The sequence below is a fragment of the Pyxicephalus adspersus genome, chromosome 1 (genome assembly GCF_032062135.1).
Source record: "Pyxicephalus adspersus chromosome 1, UCB_Pads_2.0, whole genome shotgun sequence".
NCBI lineage: Eukaryota > Metazoa > Chordata > Amphibia > Anura > Pyxicephalidae > Pyxicephalus > Pyxicephalus adspersus.
In genome coordinates, this window is record NC_092858.1 from 40038776 (window position 1) to 40062813 (window position 24038).

Sequence of the window (24038 nt, forward strand, 5' to 3'; positions counted from 1 at the left end):
TAACTGCATTGAATGCAATACAGTGGATTTATATGTCTAAAAGCAGTACATTGTCCTTCATGAAAATGTATTTTACAGTATAATATAATAGTATTAGTATAATATTTATTTAAAAAAAATGTTTTTAAATAATTTTAAATATTTTTTAACACATTTTTTTAAATGTATTTAATTTAATATTTTGACATGATTTTGTATTTCAAACTTTTTTTATACTCATACTATTATATTATACTGTAAAATAAATTTTCATGAAAAACAATGTACTGCTTTTAGACATATAAATCCAAACAGAAATTAACCGCCTTGGAGGTTAAATAAAATTGATCTATTGAGATAATCATTTTAATTGTTAGAGGTTTATTTTTTCTTCACCTTAATCAGTTCAACACTTAAAGGAAAAATGTCAGTATATTACATAGGTAGTAATACTTGACAGTTGTTAGGATGCATATAGTAATGGAGTCTGTAAGGCTTACATCCTGATTGCCCTGCTTAATAGAGTACTTTATTGTCTCTTGAGTGTTCCGGTGGTCACATAGTACGGGAATTGCTTTATCATCCTCTGCACAAACTGGCTTTCTCCCAACTTTATACATACGTGATGTGTGCCCTCTGCAGCTCCGCATGGTAACAGGCAACGAGTTTCTGCTGCAGTCTGACAAGGAGTCTGTTGTCCAGGAGTGGTACGATGCCCTGCAGAGAGTCATTGAGAGACTGGTAAGTTACACCATCAGCGCAGTCATTAGATGATTTATTTTAGCTTCCTTGCACATACTTTTAGTTAATTGCATTCCCTAATAATTTATCAGTTTTAGATAATCACATCTCTGTGTTATAATATTAAGTAAATATAGTTACATGTATAGTGAGAGGCTAATAGGTAATTACTGGAGCAAACTTGATATATAGAGATGCTGCCTATAGTGATCAATCAGATCATAGCTTTGTTTAATCTGTAAAATATAAATTGTATATATAAAGAGCAGAACTGTGTTGTTTCCAGAGCTCTATCAAAAAACTTCGCTAGATCTGTTTATCTTCTGTGCATACAACATGAATCAAAACTAAGGGAAAAGGAATTCACCATTTAGAAAATAAAAGTTTACTTTAATTTAATTAGCAAACGTAATGGCCATATTATTCAAAAGTGTACAGAAAAAAGGTTATATAAAATATATTATATAGTATAATAAATGTTTCAGAAATGACTTAAATGATGTAATTACTGTTACATAGTATATGTATATGTTGCTTTGTACTAGTGATGCTTTTAGAGAGCTTGTCAGACTCATAACATTTAATAGCACAAGTTCTGTGAAGAAGTAAAGACCACAAAGCTCTTGCATTGACCTTTAATATTCAGGAAATGTTTTTTATGCTTAGTCTGATCTATGTGTAGATTTAGTTTAAATATATTACAAGAGGCCTACGCAAAACCATACCCTATCAACATTTCTCCATTCATTGATGGAACCTTATTGACTCAGTTCCTTAGGAGCCTTATTACAAGGTGAAGGTAGATAGATGACCTAAGCCAAAAGGTATTAAAGTCGTGACCCTAGTGACAAACCAAAATAAATCAGAGAGGCGCACAAGGAAAAGTTTTTGGCCCAATAAGGGTAATCACATGCACCTTAGGCACGACATTTACTTCTAAATATTTACATGGCTGATAATTTCATGTCATAGACTCCAGTTAAGGGTTGTTTTCATATTTGAATAATATTGTGTTTAATGCCTATCCACAGCTTATTTGCCATTGGTCTACAATAATTTGCAATTGGTCACATCCGCTTTTACAATATGGCTGTTGATTCCAGTTGTGTACATCACTGCTTAAAAAAAAAAGCTAGTCTGAACAATAATTTGACATACAACATGGGTTTTAAAGAATTTTTTCATCCCCTGCACTACTTACTATAGAGTCTGTCATATCAGAAGGAAATGCCTACCTAGATTCTTGTGAACTACATGATCACGTATATTGTTATCCAAGAAGAAGTGCATGATTTATATTATTATTCATGAAACTATATATACAGTAACAATCTACACATATATATGTTTATTAGCAAGAAAAACACACGTAGATATTTGTATTCATTATGTATAATAATAATAATTTCCACAGTATTGTTTCAATATTTTAAACAATCTTAAAACCATATAAAACTACTTCCAAATAAATATATAGGGGCAAGTGTTTGGTAAAATCATCCTACATACTAAATATTGATTTTACACATTTATCAATGTGATAGGTAGTATTGCAAAGAAGAGAAAATATAAACTAAATAATTCAACGTTTATTTATGTAGGAAAGAGAAAATCCATTGGATGAAATCATTTTGAGAAGAGCAGGCAGTATGGAGGTTCTGGATGGCAGTGGTGGAGAAGAGGAGAGCCCCTTAAAGAATAAAGATAACCGTAAATTCACATGTAAGCCATAATTTTAGATTTTGTTTTTAAACTTTTATGCAACTATTCTTATAGCTTTGCTACATATATTGTGTTACCATACAAGTTGATGTATTTTTATACCACGCACACATAGTTAGTTGGTAGTAAATAGAAACCACTACTGTCTACAACCTACTAGCAAAACACACTATTTACAGACTTAGGTTTCTATCATAGCAGCCATGCGTGGAATTATACCTCTGAAAGTGTCATTTTATAGGCATGCAGAGGTGCGATTTTCTGTGCCAAGGCTTACAATGGCAGTACCCTGTCTCTAACATGGCACAGTGCTGTTATAAAGAGGTGTCCACATTTTCTAAAATGCAGAAACATTTTAACAATTAGCTGGATTTGACAGCATTGGAAGAATTTAAAAACAACAGAAAACTTGTGCCTAATGGAATATGCAAAGTAAAAATATATTGCTTTCAAAACCCAATCTCAATTCCAGTCTATATAGACATATTCAGTTAGAACGTTTAGACTCATTTGGATTTATTTTTCCTTAAAAGGATGTTAGATTACAGTTAAAACTGAAATACCTGAAAATGAGATTTAGAATATACATAGTGTATGGTAAGGATTTATATCAATTGAAATCTTCATATTTTACATTTTAAAAAAAGCTTAGTTGTAGCTTACAGTTATTACTAATTTACATACAAATTGTGGATATAAAAAAAGAGACTATACCAGTGACGATAACTCAACAATAACATATTCCATATAACAGTAAAATATTCCAGTAACAGAACTTTTCCCAAAAGGTCTTAGTCCTAAAATATATGCATGAGCCTTTGTCTACTGTTTGTTGTCTACTATATTTTAAATAATTTTATGATTTGTTAAAGTGTTGCTCTTAAATAATGGTTTGTTTTGCAGGTTTACATAATAAACTATCATATTATTGAATTTTATGTATTCCAATTTTACATGTAAACCTAAATATTTCAAAAATTATGTTTAGGACCACACAGACACAATTGGGAGCTCAACTAATTTTAAGGAGGCCCAAAAACAGTTAAAAAGTTTTGAAATTAATCGTATGTTGCTCAGTAGAGCAGTTGTTTTGTATGGGAAGTTATAAAACTTAAACAGAGGTTCTATCATGGTATGTTTCACAGTTTTTATATTATGAATATAATTTTTGTTCATAGTATCCTGGGTAAGCAACAATGTTGGAAGTGTTGATAAAAAGAAAGTAAAGCATAGGTTGAAGAAGATGTTGATGAAGAGACCTACACTACAGACCCTACAAGAAAAGGGGCTAATTAAAGGTATGTTAATTTGAGGATTGTCTCACATATGATATTTGACAATTTGAATGACATCAACCTTTAGCATTTTCTCACACATTGCGAAATTATAAAGGAAATAAAGTGATGTGATTAGTTTGCCTTTTTTATCATTTTTGTTTAAAACAAACTTTCACCATACTATTGAATTCCATCTGTCCATCAATGTCAGCATAGATGGTGTGATCTCCCACATCACTTATTCTTGGTGAGAAATCTGTCTTTAATTACCTGTAGGTAAGGACAAATCAAGCCCTGGACCCTAAGCCACGTAGCAGTTTTGCTCTCCTTAAATGTTGTGCTTTACAATTAGCACCAAGTAGCCACCCCACTTGTCTTTTCAGGACTGGCTCACCCTATTAGACACCAACTGCCTACAAGGGCATCCTCTTTATGTGCCAGACAGGCGGTTGCTTTGTTGGCACTGGCATGCCACGCTAGGGAAGACCAGTCCTATGTATTAGGATGATATTTCAAATTTGGTTTGGAAACTCCTTAGAATACCTCTGAAAGAACTGGAATTCATGTCCAGCAAGCAACAACCTCAGTTGTTCTCTTTCCTTCTTACCAAGCTATATTATATAAATTATATTATATAAATATAAAGTATATAAAGTTATATTTACCACTGTATATACATTTTCAAGCTCAATTCCTTTAACCTCCTGGGTAGTTAGTTTCTGTCCGGATTTTATGTCAAAAAGCAGCACATTGTTTTTCATGAAAATTTATTTTACAGTATAATATAATAGTATGACTATAATAAAGTTTGAAACACAAAATCATGTCAAAATAGAAAATTAAATAACTCAAAAAAAAAATTTTGTTAAAAAATCTAAAAAACAAAACAATAATTATTTAAAAACATTTTTTTAAAATCAAATATTATACTAATAGTAATGTATTATACTGTAAAATACATTTTCATGAAAGACAATGTACTTCTTTTAGACAAATAAATCCACTGTATTGCATTCAATGCAGTTATTGTGTATTGAATGCAATACAAATAGATTTGAAATTCCCACTGCGCCCCTGACGCAACGGCTGCACGTATTGACGTCACCGGGAACTCCCGGGTGACTCATCAGATGCAGAGGATGCCGGCTGGAAGATGCGATAGGATGGGGATTGTGAAGAGGGATGCCGGCAGATAAGGTAAGGCTCTATTTATCATTTTTTTACATTGTTTTAGCTACCCCCAGTGTGACTCAGGGTTACCACTTTCAGCATATATGTTTTACCCCTAATCACACTCGGGGTTACCACTGGGTAGGTTAATGATGGTAACAAGAGATTGAGCCTGATTTACTAAAGGGCTCCAAGACTGGAGGAAATAAACTATCATGGGTAAACCTGTGTGATCCAACAAACCTGGACTGGACCGGGTCCAGGATCAAAAACACAACTAATAGAAAATTATTTTTAAGATACCTATTCCAGGTTTGCTGGGTCACTCAGGTTCATCCATGATAGTCTATCCTATCCAGTCCTAGGGAGCTTTGATAAATCCGGCCCATAGTACAAGGCTTGAATGTCACAATATAGTATATCAAGACATATTTACCAAATACAGTTTTAGAAGACAGGTAAGTTATCTTAATACCATGATATGCTAATTTGTGTGTGTCTACGAATCTACAAAAGTAAAACACCTACTGCTTTTTTGTTATCAAAGATAAATCAGGGAAAAGGATGGTGTAGCAGTTAAAATGCTACTTCTAAAGTGGGCTATGAAAAATGTGTGCACCATTGGGAACATAAGAAAAATGCAGTTTAGACTCTAGCTTTAAGTTAGCTTTTCTTAAAGCTTAATGGAGACTGCAATATGCCAAAACATGAATGTGTATATGAAGTGAAATTGTAACATAGACATTTTAACCTAAAATATTGGGTTGGGTAGGGTAGGATGTCTACCTGCTTTGTCCTAAGGCATATCTTCTCCTGTCCTCCTTGTCAGAAAAGTGTTAAAAAAGGCCTGGGCCCTATTAAATCCATGGCTAAGTGAGGAGTTTCCTCCCTGTGTAGTAGTGTGATGTTTTTGTTCATCGTTTGATCATTTTTCTTTTGTTCTGCAGATCAAGTGTTTGGCTGTCGCCTAGATGCTCTTTGCCTTCGAGAGCACAGTACTGTCCCAAAGTTTGTGCGTCTGTGCATAGAAGCTGTAAATGAAAGAGGTACAGTATACTTTAGTTACTTGCCTGATTAAAGTTCATTCCCACCATCAGGTTTTTTTTATCATCCCATTATTTCAAATTGTACAGCCCTAATGGATTTTCTGAATATGCTGCACAGATGGCTAAATGAGTTGTAAAGGATTGTCATTCCACTATAGGGTGCTATACGCTTTTTTTAACATTTTATCTAAAGTTATGCATAGAACCTCCCCTTAATGGATAAAAATGTGAGCTGGAAACTAGGTGTAGGTATGAAAATGACACCTCTTGGTTCTAAATGGATGTCAGGAGAATACCAGTCAAAGCAGAAATTGTTTTAGCACACCTAAAATCTTTTAGATATGCGAATGTATATCAAATTATGAAGCTAAGGTAATAGAGCTGTATATTTCTCAGTTAATCATTGCTCCTAATTCTTCCATCTCCAGTAACTACTGACTTACTATTTTGCACCTCAACCCTGAGAGATATAACCATAGCCATTTCTTTCTACTTTATAGCTATAAGCTAATTTATATAGGAAAGAAAAATGTGATCAATAGAGGGTAAAGGTGCATTAACAAAAGGAAAACCTCACATTTATATATTGCTTATGAAGGCAAACTAAACAGGACTACTGTATTTAGTATAAACTCTCCAAGACTCGAGAAGATAGACTTTCATAGGAGATCCAGTGACCCTGAATTGGAATTCTTAAAATCATTTGTTATTATTTGGCAAATATTTTCAACCTTTGACCAAATCCAAGGTTACCCAGATTCCATCATGACAGTCTATCTTCTCATGGCATGAAAAGATTGAATCAAGCTTGTTATGATAAGCTGTAAAGTCTTTGTAGTAAGAGTTTGCTGTACTAAGGGTCCTAAATATAACAAACTAAAGATGGGACTGGACTCAAATATTAAAAACCTATATTTATAATGTGTGCAAACTCATTTGTTAGACCAAGTTTGCAGGTCTCTGTAATGATATAATTGATTTATTCCTTGATAGCAGATATTTGAACTGATGGTAGAATTCTTGATATTTACCTGTTCATTATTAATTAATACAACAGTAAAATGTTGATATAGTTCAACATTCAGGACATCTTAGGGCACCCTTATTCACATGGTTTTTGTACAGCAAAATGCGTGTGTGCTTTGTGTGTATGTATTGTGTCATAAAAATAAAATGAACTTGGGCAACATATAATATATAACGAACCAGTGATGAATAATTTGTTCTAAAGCTTTTCCTATTCTGCATATGTTCTAGGTCTGGATGTAGATGGGATTTACAGAGTCAGTGGAAACTTGTCCATCATACAGAAACTGAGGTTTATAGTGGACAGAGGTAAGGAACACCATTCCGGGCAACGTGATGATTATAATGATATTGTCAGAGAGAATAAGACATAAAAACCAAGATCTGTCACTTTTTAATTTGTATAGATATTTGTTAATGTAATGTTTTATGAAGCAGCCAATATATAAGCCAGCTTACGATGCAGCTCAAATGCACTTATATGGAGCTTGTAAATGACCAGTAGGCTGACCTATTATTTTTCAGAGAGGGCAGTAACCACGGACGGACGGTACCTTTTTCCGGAGCAGCTCTCCCAAGGTAGCCTTTTGTGCTCTGGCTACAATGCTGTGTATGTCCTAGGACATGTGCCCTTTAACAATTGTGCTTCTAGAGCTGCTATTATGGTCCATGCTTTCTATCAATCAGTTTTAAGCTGAGATGTCTGAATTGAATGAACTGCAGCCTTGTCTTTATTGTGTTTTTCAGTGATGTTTATGTACTTGTCATTGCCTCCTACTAACCACATTTGTGCACTTTGTACTGGTCTCTGTGTCAGCTGGCTAAGCCGAAATAAATCCAGAATATACAAATGAATTGTAACCTCTATAATCGCATTCATTTCTTGTGGGAATATATACTTAGTGGTTTGTTTTGTTTAACAAAGTTGTGTTGAATTTATGTGATTAGGGGGTCCTCAAGTGGAATTGCTAAAATTGCCAAAGGCCATAAGACATAACATTTAACACCTAACATGAGATACATACTAGAAAGCAAAGCCCTTGACAGAGACAGCAATACAAAGTTGTAACTCTTACCTAGTCTTTTAACCTTCCTAGCGATAACCCTGAGTGTGACTCGGGGTAGAAAAAAGTTGCTGAAAGCAGTAACCCCGAGTCACACATGGGGTAGGTAAACCTATGGGAAGGTAAGTAAATACAGCGCTTACCTGATCCGCCGGCAACCCGCGTCGTCCATCGCCGCAATCTCTGTCCTTTTCCTTCTTCCTCCGGCCATCTTCTGCACAGGATGAGTCACCGGGGGAGTTCGTTGTGTACATTGCTGGCGGGGCAGGAAATTCAAAATCCATTTGTATTGCATTCAATACAAAATAACTATATTTAATGCAATACATTGGATTTATATGTGTAAAAGCAGTACATTGTTTTCAAGAACATTTATTTTACAGTAAACATATTAGTATGAGTATAATATGTATTTTTTTTGAAGAAATGTATTGTTTTTACATGGTTTTGTGTTTCAAACTTTATTAAACTCACACTATTATATTATACTGTAAAATAAATTTTCATGAAAAACAATACCGCTTTTAGAAACATAAAACCGGAAAGAAATGAACCGCTAGGGAGGTTAAAAACTGTCTGGAATTGGACTTTAAAAACAGAAGTCTAAAACATTGTTTCTAAGACTTTAACTATACATAAGCATTTAAATTGTAGCATGTTTGTGTTCTTTTTGTGAAGCACTGTGTCTTTATAATGTTGTAAATTGCTTGTTTCCTGAGACTTGTTCCCTGCAAGCTTTATTTTGCATTTGTATTGGTTGTTTGTGTATGAATGACATGTTTTTTTTTCCTCTGTTAATAGTAAAATGAATAATTTTGTCATTTTAGAACAATCCCAACTCTGCCTATCTGGTTGATTCGTTGTTAGTTCTACCATAAAACTTTTCAATTTATCATGTTTTTATTGAACCTATTAATAAGAAAGCCAATGCATGGCAGCCTTGGGACTTCATTTGAATTGATGCTCATGTAATACAAACAACTATGTGCATAGAAATAGTTTTCACAACATTTTCATTCTATTTATATTTAAACTGGAGAAATATTCCACGTATTAAAATCATAAACCTATCTTCTTCACACTGGAAGGTAGAAATGCAAGAATTATTATATTATATGTTGCCATTTATTTCAAATAAGCCATTAAAGCTATGACACATTAATGAAAGCTGGGGATGTGGACTGAGAGATGGGAAAAAAGGATCATGACCTGTCATTACTGCATGTAAGGATGATGTCTTCTTCGCCACCGATTTCCCAGTGAACTTCTGAGAGGATGGAAATTCTCTCCGACCATTGGATGACTACTGATGATGTAACTCCTGCACATGAGCAAGAATTACATTGTCTCTGGCGGTTGGCTCTGTGTACGACACTGCCACACATAGAGCCGAGCTGAGCACTACTCATTGCATATGCTATACAGTGTAGAGCTGAATCAAAAAGCAACCAGGAGCCATGACTTCATTTTTGAAAAAATAGACACTGCACATCTCTTTTGTTGGTTAGCTCTGCCTCCTGGTAACTCTTTGTTTTATGGGTTTATGGGTTTAGGTTCATTTTAAGGGATTAAACATACACAAAAGTATTGAGATTTTTAGATGTTCTAAATAGATTTTATTTTTTGGTGAATGCAGAGGAGAAGTTGGATCTCAATGACAGCGAGTGGGAAGATATTCACGTCATCACAGGTGCTCTAAAAATGTTTTTCCGTGAACTTCCAGAGCCACTTATCCCGTTCTGCATGTTCGATGAATTTTTATCAGCTGTTCGTAAGTAAATCTTTTAAAAAAACTTTAACACAATATTTGTGAGATATATGTTAGGACCAGTATTTTGGATATGTTGGGGCAGGGGTATATTCAGATGTAACACTTTCTAATATGAAATGCAACCACTTTATTGCAACATTATCTTTGCAGCAGTATCACTGTACCTTTTTATTGTATTTGTGCAGTGTTTAATATGCTGGTATTTACATAAAACATAAATCTACAGGTACTGTCTGCAGTACTACTTTTAAAACACAAAAATGATATATTGCATCATACTAGTCCTCAGGTGTGGCGACAGCTTGAATTTTATTTTATATTCACTTGATGGTCCAATCAGTAACACAGTTTCTATCCTAGAGTGGCAATTCTAACTCATTGCAGTGTTGTCCTCCTAGGCTGCACATTACTGATTTGGCCATAACACAGGGGGAATGTTTTTTGTATTTCATAGAGTAGAACAGGACAACAATGAAAACTACTTAAGATGTTCATCCAAAGCAGACAGAAAAGCCAAGTCAATGGATTTATTAAGTATATGTGATTGCCACACAATATAAAAACGTAACTTGTCCTAAAGGACATATTTCAAGGATACCAAGGTTTTTTAAAATAGACATTGAGATGCCAGAAAGTTTCACAAGTACAAAAATATATTGTTAATTCTATTAGCTATCTAATATATCCTCTTTTTTTTCCAAACAGAAATTCCTGATTTGTCTGAGAGAACACAAACTATGAAAGAGCTGGTTGGAAGCCTTCCTGAACCAAACTATACCACCCTAAAATACATCATATGCCATTTGAAAAGGTATGTCTATAGTGAATGCAGAGTAATATGAATAATATGGAATTTGGACGCGTTGCATGTAACGTCTGCTTACCTGGTGTCCTCATGTTTTTAAATCTTCAAATGGCAGTCAATGAGATTAGGAAATTTTGCCATATTGCCATATGTAGCCAATACTTCTGGACACAGTATGCATTCCTTGGAGCTGACTGAAAATGCCCTGGCGTGGCAGTGATCCACCACAAATATGGAAAGGGGCAAGGGTGTGAATTTTGTGCCATTTGTGAAGTTGGCACATGTTTGCAAGAAAATAATACATTCAATAGACTTGTACATGGAGTACTTTGGTAGGAACACCTGTCTGCATTTGTAAAGAAGGCTTCTTGTACTACTGGACTATGATAGTTTCCAGGTCTGGCCTTAAATAATTGGTCAGTGTGGACTGATGAAAATAATAAGTATTGTAGTCTACATTCTATGGTAGAAAAGGAAGTTTAGGCCCAACGTGGTCAGTAAGAACAGTGACAAAGGTACTGTACCTCATTCTGTATCTTAATAAGAGATTATCAAGAAATTATTAATTGTTAAACCATAAATGTTGCTGTATATGTCTGTGTTGTACATAATTGCATATTGTTCTGCTTGAAGAACTGCTTAACACTGTGATAGAAAATGTCTCCTTTATCGTCCATTGAAATACTGCTGTCATCTGGAGCTGCACTAAATCTGTTATTGATCTGCTAGCAAATGTTTTTGGTATTGAATTCCTATATTAGCCTATCAGTTTCTGGAACCTGTTCATGAAATAAAATGACATTTAGGATACATTGATAGTAAATGCTGATATTTGTAGCATCCAGTATCCAAGCAAACACAACTTTTGTATTTGTAAATGTCTCAAGTCCCTATTCATTATATGTTTAGGAGACACTCACAAATATATATATAGGTATACCCTCATTCTGTTATCTACCTTATCGTGCAAGGCTTGTAATAAAAAAACATAACAAATAATATTATAATAATAAGGAAGACATATTTATGATATAATATATAGCATAGAGTTCTGAGCCCATGTGGCTGTAGTAGATGTTTAAACAGGTATTGAACTTCTGGTATTTGGACCCGAGAGCATCATAAACAAAATGCAGAGAAGTCACAACTGCCATTGACTCCAACAATGCTCATATTCTATTGTACCTGTAGATGGCATTAGAGAATAACAATACTGTCAGGTTTGGATTTTCTCCTTTTCTAAGGCATTGCAGAGTTTTCTTTTTAATATTTTACTCATCACATCATATTATGTATTAAATCAACATTCTATTTTAATGTATATCAGTAAAAGATGTCAGTATTTATTTCCTTTTTTCCTAATCCAATACTTGTAATCAGTATAATCAGTGTTCAGATCCTAACATTTGTAATTTATATGTATGTGTTTTAAACATCTCTCTCTCTTTCACTTTTATGAACATTGTTTTATATCTTTTTTACATAAACGTCTATAAAGTGGTGAACAAATGATTAATATTTTTTCCAAAAAATGTGCATCGCAATGTTCAGTACATTTACATCATAGATCTCTTAGATCTCATAGATTTCTAGCCTGATGAGGCATGTGCCTGCCAATTCACATTTGCCATTAATCACTCAATGATCTCCAATCCTTCCTTGTAATATGACAAATGTCATCAATTAATCATTAATTTCCCTTGAAGACCTGTTGTGCTATATGACACACCGAAAACAAAAATGTTAGCCTAACCACCAAAATACCTAGCATCGGATATCAGAGGGAGTGGTAATTTCACCCACTCCATCCTGTCGTCAGGGCTTATAAATAGTAACAAGAAGTCCTGCCGTGAGGCGAGGTCACATACTCCCCCATATGGAAGCATCTGTGGTGGACACAAGAAGAAGAGGTTGTTGGTCACCTTAACTTTGCCTGTATTGGGCATTAAAGTGGAAGTAAACCCATTCACTAAAGTGTTATATAATCTCCAACTTGGTATTGTCATTTAAAACAGATATCATCAATGTTTCAAAAATTTGCAGCTTTAATTAATGTAATAACTGGAATTCTTGCCATGAAGGTCATTGTTTAGACCAGTGGTCGCAACCTTTTTCGACCTGTGGACCACTAAATTTACAGACTCTCGACTAAGCATGCACGGAGAGCCGTGTGTCAATCAAAGGGGAGGAAACCAGAGTGACGTCATGATGCCAGGACCCGCCCACCTGCCCATCGCAGGTCTCAGCCTGCGATAGGAGAGTGGGTGGGTTGTGTTTCTGGAGCCTGCGATTTGTACCGCAGACAAGCAAAATTTTCTCACAAACCTCCGGTTGGCAACGGCTGGTTTAGACTCTTCTTGTATTGGAGTGACAATGGTTCTCCAAACAACATAAACTGACCAATAGGGGAATGGTGTCCGCACAATAGAAATTTTTTGTAGATACTTGCCAACCCCAAATATTGTAGCATAAATACAAATAGAACACAACAGGTTTTTTAGGCAAGAATTTTGTAATAATTATACACTTCTCAAAAATACAATACAAATCAAAAGTGATAATTCTTACATTGTAACTGTAATGAATCTTTTCACGGCCACAAAAAATGGCATTATACAGTATACAACTACTTGTAAATACGAATTCCAGAATGTCCCAAAAGTCCAGGTATCAACCTGGACAGTGTACCGCAAATGTGTATTGTTGTACACAACGCGTTTTGCCCATTGTAGGCTTCCTCGCGAACACCTTAGTAGTTGTCTGTTGTGTTTCACAACAAATACAGTATGTATCGTATCCCTAAATCTAGGACATCTTATGGAAATACCACCATTCACCTGGCTCCTGGTCAATGCATGTTTCCAATTAGGTGGTATGAGAAATGAAAAGGTTTTTTAGAACCAAGAGATGTGTGCAGAGCAGATACATAGTTAGGCCAGATAGATCCTATACTTTATGTTTATAGTATTCCCTTCCTTTACAATCACCAGTCCATCATATACAGAGATGCTCCTATTTGTTATTGTGCCATGATTTTTCTTTAAGAGAAACTATCTCTGAATCAATCCTAATAATGAAAAGTTTTTCAGAAACATGACTCAGCCGGATGGTGGTATTTCTAAATAAACATGTATAAAGCAGGCCGCCCACAAGTGTCCCACAGGGATTCTAGAAATGAGAAGCCATTATAACCAAAAGCCCAGGTGATAATAATTTAGAGCACAGGGCTAGTTCCTCCCCAGCTGCTGAATAACTCACATGTATTCTCATGCTACCAGAATGTATCTTGTATCATAAGCCGGAAATGACATTTTCTGTTTTATACGTATGATAAGAGTTATGTTTTTAGAATAAAATTCCCCTTGGCAGTCTGAATGGTTCTGCACAACTCTTCAGTGTGCTTCTTGGGCCGCTCAGATCTTTCCTATTGAAATCAGAAACAGACTTTTCCCATCCATCCACCTGGCTTTCCAAGGATATTGAGGATGTTGTGCAACATCTAGAGCCTCCCAGGCCAGATTATGGTAACAGGATGGACGGTGAATGACCATGTGGGTGTTATGCTTCACACTGAAGTCAGCTATGGTATTTCTGAATGAGGTATGAGCCTAGCCTGGTCAAATGACAACTCTGGCAATTTTCAGAAGGACTGGTGAGTCTAATAATATTTACACACCTTTAGGCTCCAGTGTTGACCTGATGCACTAAAGGAGATAATACATATATAATATAATAATTTACAATATTTATTGCTTCCTCCAGTCTAGCCCTGATTGTACACATTCCAACATCAAAATTATCCTGTGACAGGCAGAGATTGTACTTCTAATAAACATAGGATTCATATGTCTTTCTTTAGGTATCTAGTATGTAATGTCATATTTGCACAATACAGTCCCTGCTCCTCTGTAGTAATCAGTGAATACACTCCATGCCTTTTTTTAATATCATGTAATTAATTTCATCTCAGTATTTTCATCAGTTATTCATCAAAGGTGCTGTTAGGGTGTATGACAAAAAATCTGCTTACTACTCGCAAAATCTGTGTAAATGTGTATGTTAAATAATGTTATAAAAAAGGGGAATAGCAAGAAAATTAAATATAAAAGCCACAAATGTGTATGTGAAATGATGTTAAAAAAGGGGAATAGCAAGAAAATTAAATATAAAAACCACATCAAAAACTACTTTTGGGTGAACGTTACAGTAATAATTCACAAGGTGTAACCACTGAAAATACGCTGTAGTTTCACTTTAACTAAATGGTTCATGCATATAGTTCCCCTTGGCAGCTGTAATCTGTAGTGTTGCATGGAACTCTGATCATTTATAGTGAAAATGTAACATACGAATATGGCTAGGGGCTTTTTTTTAAAGTAAACCTGTGCTTTTTCACATATACCAAAGACAAAGGTTCACTTACATTCCTAATTCACCTTGTTCTTATACTCACCTTTACTCCAATGCCCATCTGCTTCATTTACCCATGGAATCCAAAAGAAAAAAACTGTGAGGGTTCTTAGACAGACATGCTTCCTATATCTGGGAGTCCTGGGGTGTCTTTGCAAGTCAAGTGTGGGAGAAAAGGAAAGGAATATATAGGTGATGTAGTCAGGCATTTAGATAAATTCTGTGCAAATGAAAAATCTGCTTCATGCAGTTCTAAAAGAGGTTTTCCACAGGCCAAAATCATCTATAAATGAATTTTGAATGATCACCAAAACATCTCAAACCGTGTAAAAATTAGGCTTAATTATCTTAAAGCTGAACTTCTTAAAAAACATAAGGGATATAAATCAACCAAGACATTACATTGTAAACATAGGGCCTGATTTATTAAGGCTGGAAAAGACACACTTTCGTCAGTGAACCTGGGTAATCCAACAAACCTGGAATGGCAAAAATAATTTGTTAACAAATGTTTTCAATTCTGGATCAGATCTATTCCAAGTATTCTGGCTCATCGAGGTTCAGCTTTAATAATTTGTCCCATAGTGGGTAAATTACTATTACTGTCATTGAGCTGTTCAGAGATTGGAAATGTGGGGAAGTGGAGACCCAACGTGTTCTTCTACTATAAAGAAAAACTACTGATGGGTGTATAAAAGACCAATCACTGCACAATGACAAATGTAGTAGATGATTTATGCTACATTGCTGCACATCTCAAAATGACACCAAAATTCAAACAAAAGTTCACGTTCCATTTATGTTTCACAACCTGCAAAAATCGGTGAACCAACACTAAGCTATCCTTTTAGACCTGTGTTTCACATTCCAAGACTGGAGTTTAATGGTGCTTTCATGGCTCTACAGAGCTGCTTAAGGATTGGCAAAAGAGTGAAAGGTGGAAGATCTAGGTTTAATGTGAATTTATTGCTGACATTTATATTTTTTAACAACAACCAGTTTTGGCTTTGGCCCATACTCCATGATGCCTAAAGCCAATATGTCTATAACTGATGTATCATTGTCACGGCTCCACAGGGCCAAGTGGTGGACCCACTGTGTCACCTACCCAGTTAGTGGAGACATGCACGGGGCGCAGGGTCTAAGCAGTAGCTTGGTTTTCTCCAGAGCCTTCAGTGCTGAGGTTGTTTGTGCAGCAAGCTACTGCCGGGTTGCGGCCCCTGTACCCGCCAAGGGACGTGACTGCTAACAAGCAGGAACCAAAACCTACAGCCAGAGGGAAATCCAAAAGAGTAGTCAAACGAGCCAAAGGTTAAACAAGAGTCGTCAGTAAACAAGCCGGGGTTGGTAGACAGATAACACTGGAACAGTATACAGGAACTGGAGCAGTAGAAACCTGGGAGTAGAACCACAAAGAACTACTTGTCCAGGCAACTACCTGTTGCCAGGCCACTTCCTTAAAAAGGGGATGTCATGTGATGAGTGTAGGTCCTGTGAGCCGCAGACACCAACCTCACCAGCAGGGGGAGTGCTGGTGATGGGATAGACTCAGGTGTTGTTCACATGCCTGCCAGCAGATGGAGTGCATCTGCGGAACACCCTAGTCCTCTGAGGCAATGGAGCAGCTGACCAGGAATCACATGACCTGGACCAGGAAGTGTGCAAAGAGCTGGATCCAGAAGCAGAGATGGTGCTGGCAGCAGGGGACTGCAAGGTGGCTGACACTGAAGGGGTTACAGATCCCCTGATCTTGTGGGGATCTGTGACAACCATGTTGTGGATTTTCTCATGTCTCACTTTTTTTTTGCTGGAATCTGATGCTACTTTAGGTGCTATTGACCTGAACAGAACTGGCATTTGCAACCACAATGATTTGTTGTTCAAATCACCCGTGTTCTGCACATGATCAAGCAATCTCTGTACTGCTTAGGTGGTAAATATAAACACTGCACCATAACAGAAAATCAAGGTCCTGCTTAAGCATCTAATTGTTTGTTGGATGAGAATCTCCTGCTGTGATGACATTTGCTTGTTATTAATGGCAGCCTAGCAATTCTTTCACATACAGTCATGCTTCTGGCTGGACATGTGCCCAGTCATCCGGCATGTGTGCCCTTGTCTGCCCATTTGAAGACTGTCCAATGAACATTTGCTGCATTCTTTTAATTGTTTGGGTGCTTTAACAAAATGCCATTCTGAACCCAAGCAGGACAACAATCTGACCCTTCTAGGAATCTGTTGATTTATGATTGTCTCTGGATTCTTGCTAATACAGATTAACACAAAATTATTTTAATAATACAAATCTAAAATGTTAAAATTTCAATTTACTGGAATACTTTTAATGTAGGCAAAATCTTTAAACCTGAGCATAAGTTGTGTCTAATACCCCCCAATATTAGAATGCTAATACTCCACCTGATAGGTGTATTCCTCGAATGTCCTAATCCATTTGCTTAAGTACAGCTCTGAGGCACATTTAAAGAAAATGGGCACCAATCATTTAAATATTTTTTTAGTTTTATTTCTTAAGCACTCGGTAGTGTTAAGGCAGGACTAAACTAAAAACTAAAACACAAGTAAACTAAAAAAAAATCCTCAGATTCCTCGATCCCTACGGAGCTTTTTTAGATTGAGACCCATGCTGTCCTGTAATCCATCTTTTTCCCAGCATGGAGGAAGCACCAGTAACTGCCATCTTCTTTCTTCATGTTTCGGCTTCTGCCTACGTCTTCTGATCTCACACTATGCAGGTGCGAGATCAGGTGATGACGCTACTGAAAATGGAATAAAAAAATAGTGCTGATCAGTCGGCGCATGCGCAAGATCTGCCCTTTATTTCCCCTTGTAGGAAAAAGCTCCCATGAAGGAGCGGCCAGAAGCCTCCTGGAATGCATGACATGAGTATCCCAGGAGGCTCCACGCTCTCATTCTGGGCCTGATTTATTAAAGCTCTCCCAGGCTGGAGAGGATACACTTTCATCAGTGAAGCTGGGTGATCCAGCAAACCTGAAATGGATTCATTTGCAATTACCTGGAATGGATTCATTTGCAATTACCTAGCAAATGTTTTGAATCCTGGACCAGATCCATTCCAGGTTTGCTGAATCACCTAGGTTCACTTATTAAGGTGTTTCCTCTCCAGCCTTGGAGAGCTTTATTAAATCAGGCCCTCTGTCTTTATTGCCACAGCAATAAAGACAGAAGTAGCTTACTTTACATAAAAGTATATCTACCCTTTTATATAAAGTACAAATGTTGGTGATGGCTCCGATTTAAGTAGAATTGAGAAGTTTCTTTTTACACAAATACATGTTTTTACAAAGGTACTGTAGCACAATAGTGTTGATATACTGAGGGGGTTAGAGTGTTCAGCAAAGTAAAAGGAACAATTTACTTAGTTTAGTAAATCAGGTGAATCTCTGCTGACTTCAGCCATCTGATCATGTGTAGGCAAGAATCATATCTTTACTATTCCTTGCATTGAGTTTGTATATACTGGAGCAAGTGGAGCACTGGGTAATGGGAGCACAAAAGGTGATTGGAGCATTTTAAGTTTTTAGGAAATGTGAGGAAATCTCATAATTGGGGAAACAAATAGCCATATAATCCTGACAGCCATTTGAACGCTACTCCAAAATTTTATGAAATTAGTGGTAATTTGTCATAAACTATTTGTAATCTTTTGAAGAGCAGCAGAAACAGTTTATTACCGTTATGTGGCCAGACACACCCTCTGTCCTGGAATCAGTAGTATTCGAGTTCCCTCACCAGCGCTGTTTATTTGAGAAGTGTGGGGTGTTTGACTTTTGGTGAAATGTGCCACTGCTTGTGTGTTAGAGCAGTGGTCCTGTTCTCCAAGGTGCTGCTAGCACAGCATATTTTAAACCTTGCTGCAGCACTTGTAAATTAAAAAAAAAAACAAAAACGAAAAGAGCAAAGCAGCGTATGTATACTGTATATACTGCCTAATGTGCAGTACAGTAACAATGAAATTAGGTTCAATATTGTACAATGTTTCATGTCTCCTGGCATGGATTCTCTGGCCTCTGACAGCCAACAATGTATTGGCCGGATACTGTGAGACATTTTGATTAATTTCTCATGAAGAAAAAAAAAAACATAGAAATGTTCTTATCTGTATTAATATGAATCTCTTTTCCTCGGGCATTCCCTTAGTGTAATGATATACCTTTAATGTACAACTCATTTTCTGCTTTGGAAAGGTAATCGCATGCAAAATATTGGCAGATGAAATGACAAGTGTTAATTAATTTGTTGTTACATTACAGCTACTCTGAATAATTTTTTTGCATTGACTCATCTGGAGTCCACTTCCTCCCTGCATCAGTTTAAAACTTATTTCTCTTGGGTTTAGAACAGCTGCTGTACAATAACCACGCTGCTGGCCAGGTTAGCCGGTATGATTCAGGATCAGTATGTCTAACATATTCACAGGGGAAGTGACTAAATTTATTCCTTCTGCAAAATTATCAGTGAAATCATAAATGCAACCAATATAGTGTGGTGATATTCTTCAATGATTAGAGTTTTCCTTGTTGATATCTGAAAACTTTATGGCTAAATTTTAGTAAATTAAAATGTAGTACACGAATCAAAACAGCTCTTTTTGTTATCTGCCTATCTATCGATCTATCGATCTATCTATCCATCTCTGAATCCATTATGTCCCTAACTGTCTATCAGTGGAGCTCACAATCTAATGGGCTAATCTACTAAAAGAGTTTAATTTATCATTGTGAATTACTGTATCACCTTCTGAGGACCGAAATACAATACTGGGATCCAAGAAGAGTCATATAAATATTAGAATGTCAGGACGAAATCCAATGACAGTATATTACATGTGCGTCTTCTGTCAACCACAATAATTTTATATCATAACATGTTTTAAGAGGGGTGGTGGTTTTGGGTAGGACTAGTTGCTAAAACCCATCTATCAGCTTTAGATGTATCTCATAAAAGATGGTGGGAGTATACAATTTATTACATAGATAAATTATAGTAATCAGATCTATTTTTTGGGCTTGGACAAACTGGGCTATGTTTACTGGACAGTCATGTGGCTACCCACTAAAACGAACACATTTGTAACTGAATTTAGGTTCCGACCCATATTTTAAAGAGCATCTCTGTCAAGACTATGGACTTTAATTACATTTTCTTAAAAAAAAATTTTAAAACACAACATCCCTGTCCTCTCTAGTTGTTTTTGTTATTATTCTTCTCAAAGATCTTAAAAACATGTAGAGTATGATTTGTTTCTAACAACTTAGAAACACCTGCTGTTTGTTTATATTAGAGGGCTGGCAGCATGCCAAGATTCTGTTTTCATTGAAAGAAACAGAGTGTAAACAGTGTTTTAAACTGTTAAAATTATTTCTTGTTGTGCTTATACCTTATGCTTATAAAAATAACTTTTTTCCCAAAGCTTTTATTGCTTGTTTTTTAGATTTTGCATGATCTTTATCTAGTTAAACACTGGTTTAGATTACAGACTTTTATAGGTATGGTATTCTGTCATAGTGTTCTTTGTAATGGCTATGTTTGCTGAACAACTATATGAACTAGTGAATTTTCTGTATATGTATTGATATATCTCTTAATTTTTGCAGTGCTATAGGAAATAATAGCACTGTAAAAACTGATAATAATAAAGTAAATATCACATTTAATAATGATAATATCATTTTGTGAACATCAGCTAATCAAGCAGAAATATGTTGAAAAAAATTAACATTTTGGAATTTCTGAACCTAAATTTTTACTATTCCCTTCCCAGTGTAAGAGATGAGTGTGAGAAGAACCGTATGACCACTCAGAATATTGGTATCGTCTTTGGACCGACACTGATGAGGCCAGAGAAAGAACAGTTTGCTAATATTGCTGCCAACATGGTTTACCAGAATCAAGTGGTGGAGCATTTTCTCACTTACTATGAAGAGCTCTTTCCAGTCGATCCAGAAGAATAGTAAAATCTTTTGCTTTGAGGAACTGAGATTTCTGCTGACTTGTGCTGTCCATTTTCTGATAGAATTACAACACCGCATTCTTTTTGACGATCTAAGGAGAACTTGCCTATTTATAGCCTCCATGGTCTCACTTTGCCCTGCTATGATTTAAGCAGACGTCCAAGGTAGCAGTTCATGTGCAGAGTATAAAATGTGACAGCACTGTGTATATTAGGAATTGTATTCATATTTAAAAAGAAGATACATTTTATTGCTGAATTATTGAGCAGTCCTGAAAGTCAGATACAACTACACCGGTAAATGAACTTTTGCCTCCCTTTTAGTCCCAATGGTGATTGGAAGAGTGACTTATGGGTGTTTATATGATGTTTTAAAGATATATGTTCATTGTTTATTCATTACAGTTTGCTTGTTCCATTTTTACATTCTTCTTTAAAGATTATTCTTAATTCTCTAATTTTTTTGTCAATGTCCAAATGCTAGCTTTCTTCACTAGGAGCAATAACCATCATTTAATAGCTCTTAATGTAGACTTCACCTGTAAAGGTTACAGCTAAATATATTTGGCCACTTTGTGAATTCAGGGAAATGTAACAGATCATTGTACAAAAGAACAGCCCCGCCACCTACTGATATCTTTTCAATCACTCCTGACACTCTTTTGATCTGTCAGAGCTGGGAGTTCAAGCCATGTGGCCGAATGTGTCAGAGCTCATGCAGGTTTAATGATCTCTGTGACGAACGCCCTTTCAGCCCGCACCCTTGTGCATAGACTTTCAACAGCACGCTCAGCAACAGTCCACGCACCAGCAGGCTGAAGAGTGGCCATTACAGGGCAAGATAGGGCCACACACACTATCACAGGTAGACTTCCACTATGTGCTTAGATGGAAGCAAGCACCGTTACCCTTGACAATCGCAGTTGTGCTTCTGTTTCTGTGGGGTCACCCATTGCCACTCCAGACAGGGATGTCTCAGTAATCACAATTTTTGTAGTAGTGTTTCAGGTTAGCAAGTTAAACTATTTCTATTTAGAGCATTCAGAGATTCAGCTTACACTTTTTTAGTGTTTAATAAGCAAAAACATACAAAAACAGTGCATAAACAAATACAGGAAAATAAAAACTAATCTAAGAGCAATAACAGAACAATAACTTTAGCAACAGTATGAGATAAAAGGGAAAACTGTGAAATAATACTTAGGTAGAATGGGTTTGCCTTAGTCCAGGTTGCTGCGTAAAGTCCAAGTTATTAGCCAGAGTCACTGGGCCAGTCAGTGCCGTTGTCCTTAGCAACAAGATGATGTCAGTGGGAGCTGTCTCTGCTAGACTTACATGGCTTATACTATGCCAGCCCCAGAGGTGGGACTAATACAACAATCCAATGACTGCAGGGTGGGGGCTGCTGAGTGGCTGTGTCCACATGGATTATGATGCTCTGTGGACGCTTCCAGAATGCCCTTGTTTCAGCCATTAATTATGATTTCACAAGTACAGGTTTTATGAACGGCCAATAAATGAGTTTCAGAATACATCTCAGAGTTCAATCAGGAGCCACTCTACTAGCCTTTTCTGCGTTTTATGACACCTGGAGACACAAAAGCCCAACTTTTACAATGGGTGCTGTAAACTATAGGGTCTTGAAGGATGCTGGTTGTCAGATCAAGAACTACCTGATAAGGGGCAATTTTTTGACCCTGGTCTGTTAGAGGAACAAAAAAAAAAGACAATTTTATATTTTAAAGGGTAGATCAGGATTTAATATCACAATCTCCTCATGTGACTGTGTTTGGGACTTTTATTTGGACAATTACATGCTAGAACAAATCAGTGGGGACCACATGCTCCTCCATACTAAGAAGCATCTGGTATGTCCTAAGAGCAAATGAGTAGTGGTGCTTAGAAGTCAGCAAATTCCGGATTGTTGTTAGAAACTTTTCACTATGTACCCAACAGAAAAAGTAACATAATTTCTCTAAAATTTCTCTTAACTTGGTCCTAACTCAGACCCAAAACCCCATGCAAAATTGAATGCTATCGTAGTGAGGAATATAGGTAAATACATCGGATATACAGACGACTCCTAGATATGAACAGGGCTTCCCTGCTCATTCGTGTGCAGGATGGAGGTTTGATGGGGGTGGGGGGTTTCCATGCCTTGTAGAAGAAATCTTTTGCTGTTCTGCAAGCACTTGTAACTCTTTAATGATCAAGAGAAACTCTGCAGTTTTTCCTTTTTGCATGTCAAAGCACAGCTTGCTCGAGGCTCCATAAACTTTTTTTTGCTTTCCTTGTGATTACCTCACAGAGAGGATTTTTTTACAGTAACTGACACCACGCTGCATTGATGTAATCATTTATTCTGAAACATGTTGTAACTTGGACAGGTTAAAGAAGGTAAGTGGATATCCAAATGACATGGTTGAAGTTCTTTGACATGACTTTTGCAGAAAATTCATAGTAACATTTTTCATTAATTCATATTCTGAAATTGCTCTGCACACCACAATTCAAATGTACATGTGGCTAACACTATTTCATTCATGTTCACAAGCCTGAAACACTTTCCAGATAATATCACAATGACTCTTATTATTATTATTATTAATAATAAACAGGATTTGTATAGCGCCAACATATTACGCAGCGCTGTACAATAAATAGGGATTGCAAATGACAGACTAATACAGACAGTGACACAGGAGGAGAGGACCCTGCCCCAAAGAGCTTACAATCTAGTAGGTGAGGGAATTTCACACACACATTTCACACAATAGGATGGGAGATACTCTTATGGACATAAATCATGCGGGAGGAAAATAATGTTATTTTATCCAGTTTTATTTCATTAGTTAGTCTTCTAAAGAAGTTAGATAGATAAGTTAATAGTTATGTGATTGGTATTAGAAACATATTTCCTCCAGTTATAATACAAGCTAGATTGGACCAAGTTTGAATCTAGGGTCAAGCTGGCCTGCCCACCTAACTCCTCCAATGACTTATATGTGTATGCAGAAAGGCTAATGTCTTTGGGC

At 36.2% G+C, this 24038-nt stretch overlaps 1 protein-coding gene across 6 annotated transcripts in view; it reads left to right on the forward strand.

Annotated features, from left to right (window-relative positions):
- The window catches only part of ARHGAP9 (Rho GTPase activating protein 9), a 69516-nt gene extending 48055 nt beyond the window's left edge, over positions 1-21461 (forward strand). For 5 of the 6 annotated variants that reach the window (XM_072407444.1, XM_072407436.1, XM_072407459.1 and 2 more), the window contains 9 exons: positions 622-720; positions 2322-2442; positions 3621-3740; positions 5837-5935; positions 7193-7270; positions 7487-7540; positions 9662-9796; positions 10502-10607; positions 20815-21461. In XM_072407444.1, coding sequence (XP_072263545.1) covers positions 622-720; positions 2322-2442; positions 3621-3740; positions 5837-5935; positions 7193-7270; positions 7487-7540; positions 9662-9796; positions 10502-10607; positions 20815-21004 — 1002 coding nt within the window. In that variant the 3' untranslated portion in view covers positions 21005-21461. The remainder of the gene's footprint in view (positions 1-621; positions 721-2321; positions 2443-3620; positions 3741-5836; positions 5936-7192; positions 7271-7486; positions 7541-9661; positions 9797-10501; positions 10608-20814) is intronic. The other variant, XM_072407449.1, reaches the window with a different exon arrangement.
- Positions 21462-24038: the final 2577 nt, after the last annotated feature.